The 16,756-nt window shown below is 32.9% G+C and overlaps 1 protein-coding gene across 1 annotated transcript; it reads left to right on the forward strand.

Moving 5' to 3' along the window:
• Positions 1-71: 71 nt before the first annotated feature.
• LOC128552671 (uncharacterized) lies at positions 72-16,208 on the forward strand (the record flags this gene model as incomplete). The annotated part of the gene is made up of 9 exons (XM_053533714.1): positions 72-222; positions 5,157-5,421; positions 5,850-5,969; positions 10,869-11,090; positions 11,969-12,172; positions 13,164-13,407; positions 14,640-14,789; positions 15,455-15,521; positions 16,084-16,208. Coding segments are annotated over exons 5-9 (747 nt in total), but the record flags the coding sequence as incomplete, so codon positions are not given.
• Positions 16,209-16,756: the final 548 nt, after the last annotated feature.

Here is a 16,756-nt window from a genome sequence, read left to right on the forward strand (position 1 = left end):
AAATATGTCAAGAAGAACAGCTATTTAGTGTGATGAGACCTAGATCTATTTATATGTATTATGATTCTTACATACAGTTGCATAAAGTTATTTCCCCTTAGCTTAAGACTTTTTTCAAATTCGTTGCTATTATTATCTTTGATGAAATACGGATGAATATTCCTGTTAGTAATTTGATAAATCAATATATAGATCTATTATTTTATAAGAATGGTTATAGAGGTATGAACTGATGCATGTCAGTGTTTTTCTTGTTCACTTCAAATTTTTAAAAAGTGGGTGGGATAAGGAATTTGAAAATTATTTTACATAAAACTATTTTTGGCCCTGTAAAATCTTATTGTATTCTGGTACCTTTTCTTCCATGTCAGTTAACAGAAATGTGGAAGTAGGCCAGAATGATGACTAACTTAGTAACTAATTTCTACTTCTACGGGTTCAGGCTGGGCACAGGTGTCTGAAATTCTTTCAGTAAGACCATAGAAGTCTGTCTTTACAAAAAATACACCCTATACGTATATATATATATAAAACTATATATAGGGGGTATTTTTTGTAAAGATAGACTTCTATGGTCTTATTGATAGAATTTCAGAGTCCTGTGGGTTGGGGAAGGAATTAAATTAAATTTAGCTTTTTATAGCTAATATAGCTATCTAGTATATGGCTAAAAATTGAACAAATGAACTGCACAATTCCATTAATTACTCTTAAATTGTAAGTAGGTGCATATTAGTTACTTGCATATTGACAGAAGTTGGCATTTGTAACATAAATTTCAGAGAAATAAAATAAATTATTTACTGATGCATTTTTTTCAAAAATAATTTCAATTTATCCTTTCATCGCACAAAGTAAATCATCTGATAAGTACACAAAACAAACATTATTTTTCTAATTTTCATCTCTTCTTTCCTAAGCTAAGCTTTCCTATGATCAGAAAGTTGTCATTTGTGAAAGATCTGTGATATCGCACAACATGTTTTATAGCTTGCATGTATAATGTGTAACCAATCCAAGGGAGGTGAAATGAATTGAATGAAGATTTAATCTTGCACATTTTTCATTGAAATTCCATGCAATAATAGTTTCAAATGATTTCCTCCTACCAGCTTAATGCACTATATAAACACACAAGTCTCTACGAGCGATATATTTTAGTTATCCCCGGTGATTTCATTCCGGATAGCGGACGTGTTCCTGGTTTTTATCACTTCGTTTGGCAGCTGAAATCGCCGGGGATATTTGAAATATTTCGCTCCTAGAGACTTGTTCTGGGTATTTCAAAGCAATTTATGGGGTCAGTTTAGTATTTATGGATGGCTTTAAATGTTTCAAAGGTGCGATCATGCAGGTAGCGGCTGCAAGTGTATAAACTCCGATTTTGAAATATTCCACAAGTTTGCCGAGTAGCTTCCCATAGCGTTACGCTTGCATAGTTCACCTTTTCAATGTAAATGACACTATGACCGGATTTTTTGTCATCGATTTTTTTTTCATTTGACTAACATATATAAAGTATATTTGTGTGAAAAAATTATTAAACAAAAAAATATACACTGGACCCGTGCCTGTGTATAAACACTGCATGGTCATCACACTGTTGTTAGGCTAAGACAAGTTGTTTTTGTGTTCAGTGTTTGTGTCAACAATAACTAACTGACATTAATTGCAATCAAACAAAATTGTGCATACTTGTAACATAAGATAAATTATCAAAATTCTTAGAAATTGATCTAGTAATGGTCAGACAACTACCATTAAGGGATGTTAAACTTTGATTCTATTTACATTAGCCTTAAAGTCACTCTAGCTGTTTAATACAGGCTATTGTGGTTACTTGCATAACTGGGCTTAATTCTCCAATTAAACAAAGCAATTAACAATAACTGCATCGGTAAATGTTGTACTTGCTTGATCAATTCTGTGTAGAAAATTGTGTGGAATAGATTGACACAGTGACAGGATGCTCGTGTTACAATTATGAGGAAGGGTGAGAAAAATATACATTTCTTTTGTTCACTTTTTAGCCATGTGTAGCTATATAAGCTAAATTAAATACCTTACCCAACCTGGGGTTACACCCAACAGTCAACAATTAGTATAATTCAGAGAAATGAAATTTAGATAATGCAGAAAACTAGGCAATAGCGACATCAACACTTTTAGCATGTAGCGAATGTTCAGACTTTAATGAATTTTAAACTTGCTAACAATTTGAACTTTAGGCATATAATAAATATTTGAATTTTCTTATGTTTGAAGTAAGAAGAAATTTTCAAACCTGTCCCAATCACCAATAGGAGAATTTTTTTTACCAATAGGGGTTCACATAGTTTATCATATTTTTAGAGATGGCAACAAATATTTGAACATTCGGATATTCATTCATTATATAAATATATTCGTTTACTGTTTCACTATTCGAACTTGTCCGAATAATAGAACGTTTCGGGACAGCGTGGTAACTTTTGACTATGGCTGTCTCTGTCACCTACAAACTTATTCTGCACATTTCTGTTTGGAAATCCCACATTAAATCGTTTAATTTCTGAATCAGTAATTTAGTGTTATCAGCAGTCTGATATTATTGAAACCGACGTCAGGGCAGAAATAACTTCGCACGTGTCACATCATATTTTCATAGAATTAAGTCTTTTATTTAATTTTATGGATTAACTTCAACCCATATTAAGTTTCTACATGAATATTAATGTTTAAGTGAGTCTGACCAGTATTATAATTAAGTGACTTTTGGATTTTTAAAATATTCGTTTTCCTAATAGTAAAATGCAGAAAAGAGTAGGGCTTAGAGGGATGACATCTAGAAAAGAAGTCATCCAGATGGGCAAAATGAATTAAGGCTATATTCGAACATTCCAAATAAAACATCAGAGAAAAAGTCAAATGAAAGGACCAAAGTGTTCCTTTATCTCGTTTTTTTTTCATTATAAATACGCCCTAATATTGCTTCTATCTTTGTCAGACATGTCATTTTAATGCAGGTTGAAAATTAGGGCATGTAAGACAGATGATAAGATTTTGAGGTATTTTGTTGATCAGTTGATGGCCAAAAAATGATATATTCGAATTTTCGTTTCTAAGGTTAATATGATATTATTTATGTATCTAATTTTGCCAGTTAACGACAACAACATTAAATCAAGCATCAGTTTGCATTTTTAGCTCGACTATTCAAAGAATAGTCTTGCTATTCTACTCACCCTGGCGTCGGCGTCGGCGTCGGCGTCACACCTTGGTTAAGTTTTTGCATGCAAGTACATACAGCCATCAATTAAAGGCATATAGCTTTGAAACTTATTTTTTCTTTTTCTAGGTCCATAACCAACCTCTCTGGGACAAGTCCCATAACTCTGACATGTATTTTGAGCAAATTATGCCCCGTTTTGGACTTAGAAAATTTTGGTTAAAGTTTTACATGCAAGTTACTATCTCCAAAACTAATGCAGATATTGATTTGAAACTTCACATGTGTCTTCGGGCTTATAAAACTAGTTAATAGCAGCAAGTCCCATAACTCTGACTTTCATTTTGGGCCAAATTATGCCCCCTTTTGGACTTAGAAAATTCTGGTTAAAGTTTTGCATGCAAGTACATACAGCTATTTCTAAAAGGCATATAGATTTGAAACTTATTTTTTCTTTTTCTAGATCAATTACCAACTTCACTGGGTCAAGTTCCATAACTCTGACATGTATTTTTAGCAAATTATGCCCCCTTTTAGACTTAGAAAATTTCGGTTAAAGTTTTACATGCAAGTTATTATCTCCAAAACTAATGCAGATATTGATTTGAAACTTCACATGTGTCAATTTGGTTTTAAGTCTGTATCCGGTTGAGACTGTACCAGACCTGGGTCCAATTACAATTATAATTTAATGATGGACAGTCACATACTCAAACTAAGAGTTAGTTAATAGCATCTGTTCAGTTGTATCACAGTGCCCACATTATGTCATGGATTTAAACATCGCACTGCTTTCCATCAGACAACTCCAATAAAGTTAGATAACTACTGGTTGTATTAAATTTTATTGTGACTTTATCAAATTTAAAAAAAAAGTTTGCATACCGACCAACTGTATAATAGGGGTAAATAACTACATAACAAAATGTTATATTATTTGAAAAATTGTTTTCTGTACAACTTGATGTCCCAGATTTAGAAGGGTGTAAGTGTTAGTTACACCCTTTTATGAATTATACATTTTTTGAAACTACATATCAAGGGGCATTATGCTATTAAAAAAAAAGTTTTTGTTACAAACTGCTGTGTTGACCAAATTCACCAATAAGAAAAGGGTGTAAGTAAAAAAAGTTCAAAATCATAGTAAAAGAGGGGCGTATCTGCACGTAAATGGTATACCAGAAGGGTCCACTTAAACCCTTATTATTTCTAAAGAACTAGTAGCCTAAGGGCATATCTATCATAGACAGTGTTTATCGTTTTGCTGAAAACTATGATTTTCCACTAACGCCCTTCTAATTCTGAGGCATCAAACTGTATTATAGTTGCAGCTTCATAATAATATTGGATTGAAACTCCTTCTCATCAAACGTTTACTGTTGTAACTAAGAAAGCTTTTAATTGAAATTAATTCAAATTATGGCATTTATTTAAATCAAAATGCAACAAGTTTAAAATTTTGCATTATTAATGTTAATATTGCCCTGTTAAAATTTTAAAACATTATGAATTGAGATAAAATCTCTGTCTCTTAAGGTAGCTCTGCAGATAAGACTGAATTTTTCAACAATGTAGCATTTGATTTAATTTTAACAACTTCAGAATATACCTAGAAAATTTAGCAAGTCGTGTGCTTGATTTTTTTGCTAGACTGATTCGAACAAATATGGACCATATTTTGACTTTAGATAAATATAGCAACAGTGTTATTGTAATAATTTAACTCACAGGTTGCGATTAAATTATAAAATGATTTTCATTTCTGAACACCGAATCCAGGCTTTATTCTGTGTTTTCTGGATAAATGACGTTAGCCATCACTTCCGTTTTATCAAACATGCAGAACTACCTTAATCTCAATATCATTACAAGTTAATGTACCTCACAGTTGTGATATTTTCAAAAAGCATTTCTACACAAGTGTAAAGTTTGTTTTATTGAATTTCAGGTTGGCTCACTTCCGCTCCAAGGACCTCTCTAACTCATACGCATTGCAGACTGCTCTAAATAACAGCTTTGTCGAGAAAGGTCTATTATGCTACTTCAGAGCAGAGGAGCTATTCATGTTGAATACAATGTTGGATGATGAAATGCGTCTGAACAATGAAGGAGTAAAGAAGACCCTAATAACAACTGCAGGGTACCAGGAGGGTGATCCGGAACTCTATTTCTTGAATCCAGACCAGGTGTTTGAGATGAGAAGTGGAAAGCTGGTATGTTTCAAAACTTAATACCATTGATAAACCTGAATTAGAAAATGTATTAATGAAGTAAATGTTTTCAATCAGGATTTACTGAAATTCATTTCATGGCATCTGTGGAAGTTTAAGTTTAATGTATTCTTTTCAGAAAGTAATCTGTATCTGCCTTATATGAAATCAATAGTACAACTTATTCTCCTTGGAGATAATTTAAGAAGTCAATAACTACCATCAAACAAGTAGTTAAATGCTGTTTTTAATGGATTCCTGAACTGCCATACCATATACGGAAAGTATAGATCTGCAGAGAAAATGCAAACGCAGTTATTTTTGGTTGTATGGCTACATGTTAAGAAGACATGACATTGTAGACTTATAAAAAGTCGCTATATGTTGGTAATCATCTCTTGTTTGATAAATGCTATGTATTATGTTTTAAGGTTGATCCAGAAAGTACATCCATGATCTGGATACCAAACTGGAATGCTGTAAGTGCAGGCCTACCTAGAGCAGAACTGTGCCATGTGATACAAGTGCCAACCTCTTTGGGACCGTTCCAGGTAAGCATATTTGTATTGTTGTTGTGGGTCACACAATTTTGACTGTCTCCATACACACAAGTGTACAATTGTGAACACATTCCTCAGTTTTCCAACCTGATTAAAGGAAAAAAATGACATGCATTGCTGTAATTGTCCACAACTCTGGTGTGTTTCTGCGCTTTATTGGCAGTCCGCAGGTGATGTCTGTAAAATTCTTGTGACCAAGAGATCTATCAAAATCATATCAGCAATATGTCCTCATTCGTAATGACTGTATAAATCTGTTGGAATTCGTTATGCAGCATACAATGAATTAGTTAATTAGGTCAAAGTTGATCTCAGGTGGGTGATTTTTAGGCCCACTTGGGCATCATTTTTAAGATACAACCTTGAAATTTTGATGACATGTACAGTTTTGCACAACAATCCTAAAACTGAGTTTCAGTGACCATAATTGTGACATAGAGACCTATTTTCTTAAAAATTTTGCACCAACTTGGCTTTTGAAAAATGTAGCTCATACTACTCAGGTGAGCGATCCAGGGTCATCATGACCCTCTTGTTGATTATGCACTAGATCAGAAAATGTATCACATTTAGTTAGAGTTACATTGCTACATTGTACAAATTTGGCAATGGTCTTTAAATTTCTAATTTGGGTCCCCTCCAAACTTAACATCACAATTTCAAATGTGATGCAACACGTTTTAAATTCATTTTCAACATTTGTTAACATGTATAAGTTATAATGAATCTGTATTTTGCATACATTTATATAAAATGTAATGAGCGCAAAAACTGGATAACTGACATTTTTTTCAAAAATCATTTTTAGCTCAAATTTTCGAAGAAAAAGTATAGGTATTGCACTCGTGACGGCATCGCCGTTGGTTAAAGTTTCTGATAAAGTCAAATATCTCTGTTACTATCAAAGCTATTGACTTGAAACTTAAAATAACTATTAACTATCAAAGTCTACACCAGGAGAAACAATCCCCATAACTCTGATTTGAATTTTGACATAATTATGCCCCTTTTTAACTAAGAATTTTTTGTTAAATTTGTTGATAAAGTCAAATATCTCTGTTACTATTAAAACTTTTGACTTGAAACTCAAAGTTGTTATTTACTATCGAAGTCTACACCAGATGACACAATTTTCATAACTCTGATTTGAATTTTGACAGAATTATGCCCCTTTTTAACTTAGAATTTTTTATTAGTTTTTAATAAAATCAAATATCTCTGTTACTATCAAAGCTTTTGGCTTGAAACTTAAAATACTTATTTATCATCAAAGTCTACACCAGGAAAAATAATCCCCATAACTCTTATTTGAATTTTGACAGAATTATGCCTCTTTTTAACTTGGAATTTTTTGTTAAAATTTTTGATAAAGTCAGGTATCTCTGTAACTATAAAAACTTTTGACTTGAAACTCAAAGTAATTATTTACTATCAAAGTCTACTCCAGGAGACACAATTCCCATAACCTGATTTGAATTTTGACAGAGTTATGTCCCTTGGAACTTTTTACTGGCAAAGCTCTAATTCAGAGTCAAGCACTGAGAAAAGTCGAGCGCGCTGTCTTACGGACAGCTCTTGTTTTGCATATTGTAGACCAAAATGATGTCATACATACCCACTCCCCATTTATTTTTTCATATTTTTCATTTAAAAAAACCTTTTTTCAGAAGTTTGCAAGAACCTGCTATCTGCAAACCAATTTTTAATAAGAGCAAAAACAGGACTAGTGAACTTGTTCCTGCAGCTATGATTTGTTAAAAGGCAATATAACAGATAGGTAAACAAAATAGTAAATTTTCAGTTTTATTATAATCTTAACATTAAGTGAGTTTGAACACCAATCAGTACTGCTTAATGATCTTAGATAGATTTTTTTCTCAAAATATTTTTGTTATACTTATGTTATTCAAAGCTAACAAGCGCCTTGTACTAATTTGCCTAAGTACACGAAATAGCTAAATGCAAATCTCTGTGATTTAGGGGATAGTAACAAACTTCTCTAAGGAAAAATGTTGAAAAAAATGGTTTTTAATTTTCATATACATTAATTATATGATTGATACCTAAAAGACCAAATCCTACATTATTCTGACTTTTAAGAGAAACTCATTTCTGTTTAATAAAAGTTTCACAAGATAATTGTTTCACTGGAGGAAAGTTTGTATTTTAAATGAATATTTTTTTTGGTAAACAAAGAAAAAATCAAAACAATGAAGGGTGCTTGTGAATCTGTTCTGTTTGACAGTGAGACGTCTACAGCTATGGGCAGTTCTTGATGACACAAAGTCAGTAGATTATTTTTCAATGACAACAAATGACAAAGTTCTTAATTTACAGTTCTAAAGTTAATGAAATTTTACACAAAGTTTTTTAATCAGTTCATCACTGTTTGTCTAGTCTGTGTGTCTGAGAACTATTCTTAACAAGAGCTGTTTGTATGACAGCTAAAGCTCTGCTATTCGAATTGTTGTCCCAGAAGCAGAAATATTATCACTGATGTTAAAATATCTACAGAGTTTCATTCTACTCACCCTGGCGTCGGTGTCGGCATCACACCTTGGTTAAGTTTTTGCGTGCAAGTACATACAGCTATTACTAAAAGGCATATAGATTTGAAACTTATTTTCATTTTCTAGATCAATTAGCAACCTCACTGGGTGAAGTTCCACTCTGACATGTATTTTGGGCAAATTATGCCCTCATTTTGGACTTAGAAAATCCTGGTTAAAGTTTTACATGCAAGTTACTATCTCCAAAACTAATGCAGATATTGAATTGAAACTTCACATGTGTCTTTGGGGTTATAAAACTAGCTGATAGCACCAAGTCCAATAACTCTGACCTTCATTTTAGCCACATTATGCCCCCTTTGGACTTAGAAAATCCTGGTTAAAGTTTTGCGTGCAAGTACATACAGCTATTACTTAAAGGCATATAGATATGAAACTTATTTTTTCATTTTCTAGATCATTACCAACCTTTTTGGGTTAAGACCCATAACTCTGACATGTATATTTGGTAAATTATGCCCCCTTTTGGACTTCTGACACCAGTTTTACATACAAGTAACTATCTTCAAAACTAATGCAGATATTGAATTGAAACTTCACATGTGCCTTCTTGGTTATAAAAATAGTTGATAGCATCAAGGCCCATAACTCTGATATGCATTTTGGTCAAATTACATCCCCCTTTTGAACTTAAATTCTTTTGATATTTAACATTTTGGGTAATATTTTCCAGCTTCTGGAACAATATTTCGAATAGTTGAGCTTGGCTGTCTTACGGACAGCTCTTGTTTTTTTCCAGCTGATCAGTTCTGTTATTTTTTAAGTATGATTATAATTAACAGTAAATGCTATTGACTTTTGTGTAGCAGAAAGGTATTTAGTTTGTAACTGTAATTTCCTATCAACTGAAATCCTCTCAAAATTGGTAAAATGATTGCTTATATTTTGACAAAGCTCACTGTCTTTGCCGTTTGCCAGCTGCTAAAAGGGCAAATATTAAAGACTCAGTTTAAGTAAATTTCACTGGTACCACCAGTTATTAAGTTAATACTCTAAGAAACACGTCAGAGAAATTTGGATAGCTTTGACTTATTAAATTGTTGGCAAAATTAGATAAACCAGGTACACTGGACGTTATTAATAATACCCGGCCCAGCCCAGACCGGCCCAAACACTACACTGGACATGTTATTGTACAAAATTGCTCCAGTTCACGTAATTTAGCGGGGAAGAGAATAGGGGTGAACTTAAACTGCGTAGCTATAGCTGCTGCTGTTGTAGGGAAGTGGTAGAGTGTCTGTCTTAGGTGTGAGAGGTCCTGGGTTCGAGTCCCGGTCAGAGTTTAAATATTTGCATTTTGCTTTCCGCATGTTTTTGCTGTTATTAGACTGTTCCAGATGTTCTATATTTTTAGTGAACAGTATCATGGATCATTATTGAACAATCCAGATCACAGCTGATCTGTTAAATGCACCCAAATAGAAAATATTCAATATATTATGTCCCTTTGATGTTTCTGCTTTCCATGTTCAAGAAGAGTTACATTCTCTTGATCACAATTTTCTTTTACATGAAAATCTTAAATGCTCATAACCCTACGCTTCTGGTTAAAATATTGTCAGTATATCTATTTTTGAGAAATATATGTACATTCCTTCATTTCAAAGCTTTTTAACTTCATATCTATGCTTTGAAAAAATTTGGTACTATCTCTACCAATTGTAACTGAATGTAGGAAAGTGAAACACACCCCACTATACAACATAGTATCTTTAATCATGCAGATGCTCTCCGACCACACTGGTCATGAGTGTCAATTTTGATATTTACTCTTTTTATTATCTATTAAAAGCATATACAAAGCTTTTTTTTGAGCTAGGTTGTGCAGTTATGCATTAGGGAAGTGCACATAGCTACTTTTTGCACACACAAAAATGATAAAAGAATAACTGAAATAGCTAACTTAAAACAGTCACACCCCTGACTGGTATAAATTCATGTATTTTCAACTGTTGGAAAATTATACATTATAAAATAAACACAAATTAAAGTAGGAGTTATTAGTTTTTTGGCTCTCCTGAAAAATTATGAAAATGTCAGTTATCTAGTTTTTGCGCCCACATGATGAAAAGCTGTTAAAAAACTAAGCACTTTAGAATTACTGCTGTTCTGAATTTTTCTCATGATTATTTACAAATACATCATTTGAAACATTTAGGTATCAGTAAACATATTCATAATTTAACATTTTAATGTGACTGAAAAGCTTTTCATCTTACAATCTGGTTCTTTTTCACCAGCAGCAAAAATTTCCTTTTACCCTTTACATATATAGTTTAGTCAATTAAAGTATCCACAACAATTTTGTTACTTGTTACAGGTGTTCCTTGACAAAGCCAGAGATGTACTGTCTAACAACTTCGCTTCCAGCATTGCTAGCATGGGCCTCAATGCTAATGTGTTTAGGTACTCTTGGACAATGAAACATATCCGTCACTTCAATCTCCCCAAATGTTGTTTGGGGTTCCCAGTGTTGGAAAACGCTAGTGGCTACATGTGGCGCTTGGCTAACTGGATGCCAGGAGACACAGATCTCTTCAAGGTAACTGAGCTAATATTTTGCAGAACTTTATATTTCATCAGTATATTGTCAGCTGCATTTGTGCTATATGAACAACAACCACAGCTGCAAACCCAGGATTATATAATGATATTTATCACATTGTTGACGTCGCTGAGTGTAATAAAGCCATTACTTAAAAAAATGAGTATAATTTAGGTAAAGTCATTGTTTTAAAGGCAAGATAATTAGATATGTAACATATCTTAAAATACATGTACTGTTGAAAAACAGCCTTAAATACAAAACAAACAGACACTCATGAAGGTACATAGGGTGTTCACTCAGTGTAATATATGTTGCACTAAAACAAACAAATTTATATATATTACGTTTTATTAGTACTTGCTTCAGGTAATATGCAGATAACCTGTCCTAATGAACTTTTGTCTGTAAAGAGAAATTATTTTATCCTGCCAAGATGGTTTCAACTATTTTAACCATAGTCATTTTAATCCTTTTGAAATTTTTCTTTAGTAATCACACAGTCTCCGCAACACAAATTTCAAAACATTCTTTTGATAGATGTGTGTGTATAAAAGTTATATAAGTCAAGCTTATATTTTGTCAAAAGATGTGACAGTCCCATTTTAACACAAATTGTTTTGATTGGATGAAGTCGGGCTTCTAAGAACTACATACATGTAAATGAATTCTTTCGAACTCAACACACAGAGACATCATAAAATGACCATTCGTAACAAGGTATCATATCTCTGACTTTTTCTGTTGTCAACTTTTGCAAAGCTTTTATGTGTATTAGACAATTGTGTGAAGGTTGTTAGCAGACTGCAGCCCATGATTTACTAGAACATTATTTACTAACTTCAAATACATAGAAAATAATTGATTTTCTCCAGATGCACCTTACCCTTCCTCATACAGAGGCTTATATCATCATCCATGCCTTTCATCTGGGACGACCCTACCAATCCAGAAGAAGTCGGACAACTGGCTGTTGATCTTGGCAATGGTGCAGTGAGAGGGAAACTGACTGAAATGCCGCAGGTCCCACTTACCGGTTGTCTGGTGACAGCCAATTTTGATCTCACTTCAGTTGCAAGGTTAGATCTTTATTATTTGTTATTTTTATTATTTGTTTTTAGTTGTATGGCAGAAATTCCAGAAAAAGTTTATTACCAACATTCATTTCAAAATTACATGAAAAATGTAAAAAGAAAATTTCTGGATGTTTTACAGACAACATGAATGTTTGCTTTGAAAAGAAAATGTTTGCTACCTGTATCCCAACCTACCCATACTTTGCCTGATCCTAAATTCTTTTATGGAGAAATTTTCTTCAACTATTTCAACAAATAAAGTGCAAAACTGCATATTATGACTTAAACATGGTATACACTGATACTATGAAGGCATATCCTCCTTACTTGTCTATTGTATTAATTGTTCATTATGTAAAAGTCACATTTATTGAAAGAATATTTTAGGCCTTAAAGGTATACTAGACCCAAATTTCATATTTGAAAACATTAAAAAAATACTACCAGTAGTCTATGTAAACATAGATTAAACATTTTTGTGTATTAACACTGCTATGAATTTTGTTAAAAATAGTACCACTGTATACATGTACAGCTGAAAGTTTTTTTACACAGTCAGCTGTTACTGCATGACTGTTACTGCATGACATTTGGTTATGAATTTAGCTAAATATAGACAATTTATTTATATATTTGGTGAAGTTAAATATAATTGATGCATTTGAAGTAAATATCTAAATAAAAGATATTTCAATGAAAGATGAGCTGTATACATCTTTAAATGAATAAGTAGTAAAAACTGACTGATGCTCAGAATATTTGTTTAATCTTAGTTTTAAGAACACATTTTTATAAACTATTAACAATTATAATGTTGGTAAGTAAATGCTCATATGCCTGACTGCGCAAAAAAAAACTTAATTACTGTAAGATTTAATACAGGACTGGTGCTTTTTGGACATAAAAAAGCGTTTGTAATATTTTCACTTGTTTGACATATTCATGATCACAACTGTTGTTATTTGGTACAATATGTTAAGTATGTCTTATACAGGTATAGCAGCAGGCTCTGCATCTTGAAGATGAACCCAAAAGTTGGCCCAAAACAACCAGGGGTAGCGAGTGAATTAGAGGCCCTAGCAGTGTCTGCGTCAGCTGCGTTGCCCATTTTATTACAGACTGTGTACACAATGACACCAGGGGAGATACACGCAACCACACGAACATTAATGGACACCGTGCCATGTGACCTCCGTGTGGTGGAAGGTCTGTCAGTGCCACTGACAGCCGCGAAGAAGGTACTTTAATATAGTAATTTAATAGGAATAATGTTGGTTGTAATAAAAATTTTTTTTAAAGAATTTCATATGACAGTTATTAAAATATGATCCAAGCGGTTTTCCAATTGTATCACTATTATCTGATAAGATAATTGTTAGTCACAATAAATATGTAAAAGCATCAAACATTGATGTGGTGTAATCAAAATAAATATAGTGAATATTGAAAATAGTAATTATGACTGTTGTGTAACAATGGAAATGGTTAATCTCAGCTGTCACTTGTTCCTGGATCACTTCTGAACGTTTATGGTGCATGTGGTGCACTTGTAAGATAGTCTAGTTCAGATGTAATGTTTGTGATCATATACATTTTTTTAAGGTTTTAGACCCTTAATAGAGTACTGCCTTTTTGAAGAGATTTCAATTTCTACCATGAACCGATTTTGACTGAGAAGTTCAGGGGGGCGTTGGTTCAAGCCCGACTTTGACCAATTTTTTCCCCTTATTTTACTTTTTGTAGTAAGTTTTTAATTGTTACAATATTTATAATTCATTTATTATACAGAAGTAGAAAATTTTTATTTGATAAGCGATATCTTGCTGTTTAAATTGAATTTAGAAGGGGTAGAGTGAAATCTTTAAAAATACTGAGTAACATGCAGTAAAAGTTCTCTATTTTGCCTTCATTCTTAAGATTATCTATTGTGGAAGAAATGTAGGTTGGTTTTACTTCTGCCCCAATGTTATTTTTGAATGCTAATGATGTTTAGGTACTCATTTTTGAATGAAGTGAGCAAAATTCAAAACAGACCTTGATTTTTAACGTTGGAGTATGAATTCTGTCTCATTCATCTGTTTACTTGAGGCACCCCCAGAGAAACGATATTGACAGTTTTATTTTGTGTTTTACCAATAGTTTGGTGTTTCTTGTATTGAAATAACGAAAAAAGGAATTCTGCAAACGTTTTGGATAGGGTCATCACTTTGAAATTTGTCTCTACTTGAGCTTGAGGAAATATCACGAATTATATAAATTGACAAAAAACAGCACAGTAAAAGTTGTTTAAAAATTGCAACACAGTGCAAAACATAGTTATCTTTAAGAATATAATAATGCCAGTGCAAATGCCAATATTTAAACCTAACTTTCTGGGGTCCAATACCTTAAAACCAATACTTTCGTATACAAACATTTTGATAATTATAGGTTCACAGATTCTATGTTCAATGGTACATTTTAATTTCAGTTACTTGAGAGAGCAGGAAGATCTGAATTACTTCCGGATGTACAAGTGTACCTGGAGCAAGTTCTGTTTCCGTACATCAGTGATACCATGCCTGGTAGTGACAGTGTGCCCAACATTATTATTGAGAAGATGTTAAACTATGAGGACCAGGTAAGCAAGAGATGAATATGGGGAACTAAGCTGGACTACAAACAAAATGGAATTGGGGGTTGAGAGAGTGGGGGCAAGACATGAAAGTTAATTTCACTTGCAACCTGTTTAATATGTGTACTGGGTATAAATTCTTTCAATCTTGAATGAAAAAATATGTAAAATAATATACAATTATTGCCTTTTGGTGAGGTCGATATGTGGATTTATCGACCTGATAAAAGCGATAACGACCGAGGTCTATAAATTCTCATATTGACCATGTAAAAGGCAACAATTGTTTTATTATTAAATCCAGACTACTAATAAGTATAAACATTACATACAAATTTGGTCATTTTTTGTGGTAAATTGTGTATTACGTCGTATTGTTTTGACGTCAAACCGTGTTGACATCACAGTTGGCGGTCAATATGTGTTTTTGGCTGTGCCTTCGAGTCAACTTTTTATCATTGATCATGTGACTACATCTAGACCAATGGATAGGACTATAAATTTAGATTTAGTAATAATGGTTGATGTTAGAAGTAACCCCCTTAGAAGTAACATAATGAAAGAGCTTTTTTGTGAGCTAAAACTGCTTCTCTTAAAATTTTGATTAAATCTGTCAATGGATTTCCTTGTTTATGTACAATGACATAACATGTACATACATTACTTTTCAGATCTTCCAGAACACTGACTTGAAAGGCGATGAGATCAGGGTCATCAGGGCATTCCTCGTGGAAGTCTGTGGAGTGAACGACTCCCCACTTGCCAGGCTTTAGAAAAGAAAGATTTGGACAACCTTCTAAAGTAGTCAAAATGAAGGGATCGTTAGTTAGGGGCCCCTGTACTTGATTTCAGTAGCTTGAGAGAGGACCTCAAAAACACAATTACAACTTGTAAGTTAAACATGTTTAAAGAAAATTAAAATGATTTAATAAGTGTATTTAAGATAGATAAGCACAGTAACCTATCAATCAGATTAAGTAAACATTTCTGCTGAGGATGTACACCTGTAATTTCAGAGAAAAATGTTGAGAATCCAGGAACACTGAATATCATTTGTATTTGGTGATATACATATATAATAAAAAAATGCATATGAAAAAAGGCTTGCAAATTGATACTTAATAGAATTGAATGCCTGTTGTTTCTGTCTATGTACATGTATTTATTTAAAATAGAAAAAATGTTCAAAACAGATTAAAATTTTTTTTACAGGGTTGGAAATGATTAAGACTAAATAAATTCATACAACTGTGAGACTAAACATTGTCATTTATGAGATGTCATGAATTGTATTTTCCAGTGATGTCCAGGGAAGGTGTTGAAGAGGTGGTAGAGGAAGCTGGTGTAAACATTGCAGGAGATGAAAATATAGTCACTGAAGCTGCCACGGATGCAGTCAGTCCAGAGTTACAAATTCAGAGAAGGGTATACAAACGGCGTATGCCAACTTCACGATCTAACCTGAGACAGACACGCATCAGAAGCAGGAGAAATTAGTGTGTGTTTTATGTTAAACCAAAATTAAGACAAATATAAGATATGATTCGATAAAATGATTGACAATAGTAATCTGGCCAGCGGAATAACAGTGTGAAAAAAAACAAAATGACTAGGATAATTTGACTTAAAAGTTTATTTGCTGTTGTTATAAATTTATCATAATACAGAACAGAGTGAAAAAATAACATCTGCATTTGTATCTGACATGGACTCATGGGTAATTCATATCAGTACTGTGCCGTTTCCTTGTTTTTTTTTCATTTTTTAGCTCCACTACTTGGAGAATAGGGGTGCCCAGCAGTGATGTTGAAGTGAGCTTTCTGGGTTAAAGTTTTTTGGGAACCTTTGTTTTGCTAAGTTACAACTGCTTATATCTTACAGAGTTTTCATGTTAACATTGTTCAGCATGTGATAAAATGTGCAGGGGCTGAACCCCATTACCTCTTAGGTCAAGGTAACCAAGGTGTTATACT

This window comes from Mercenaria mercenaria, unplaced genomic scaffold, assembly GCF_021730395.1.
Source record: "Mercenaria mercenaria strain notata unplaced genomic scaffold, MADL_Memer_1 contig_3018, whole genome shotgun sequence".
In the NCBI taxonomy this organism is placed as follows: Eukaryota; Metazoa; Mollusca; class Bivalvia; order Venerida; family Veneridae; genus Mercenaria; species Mercenaria mercenaria.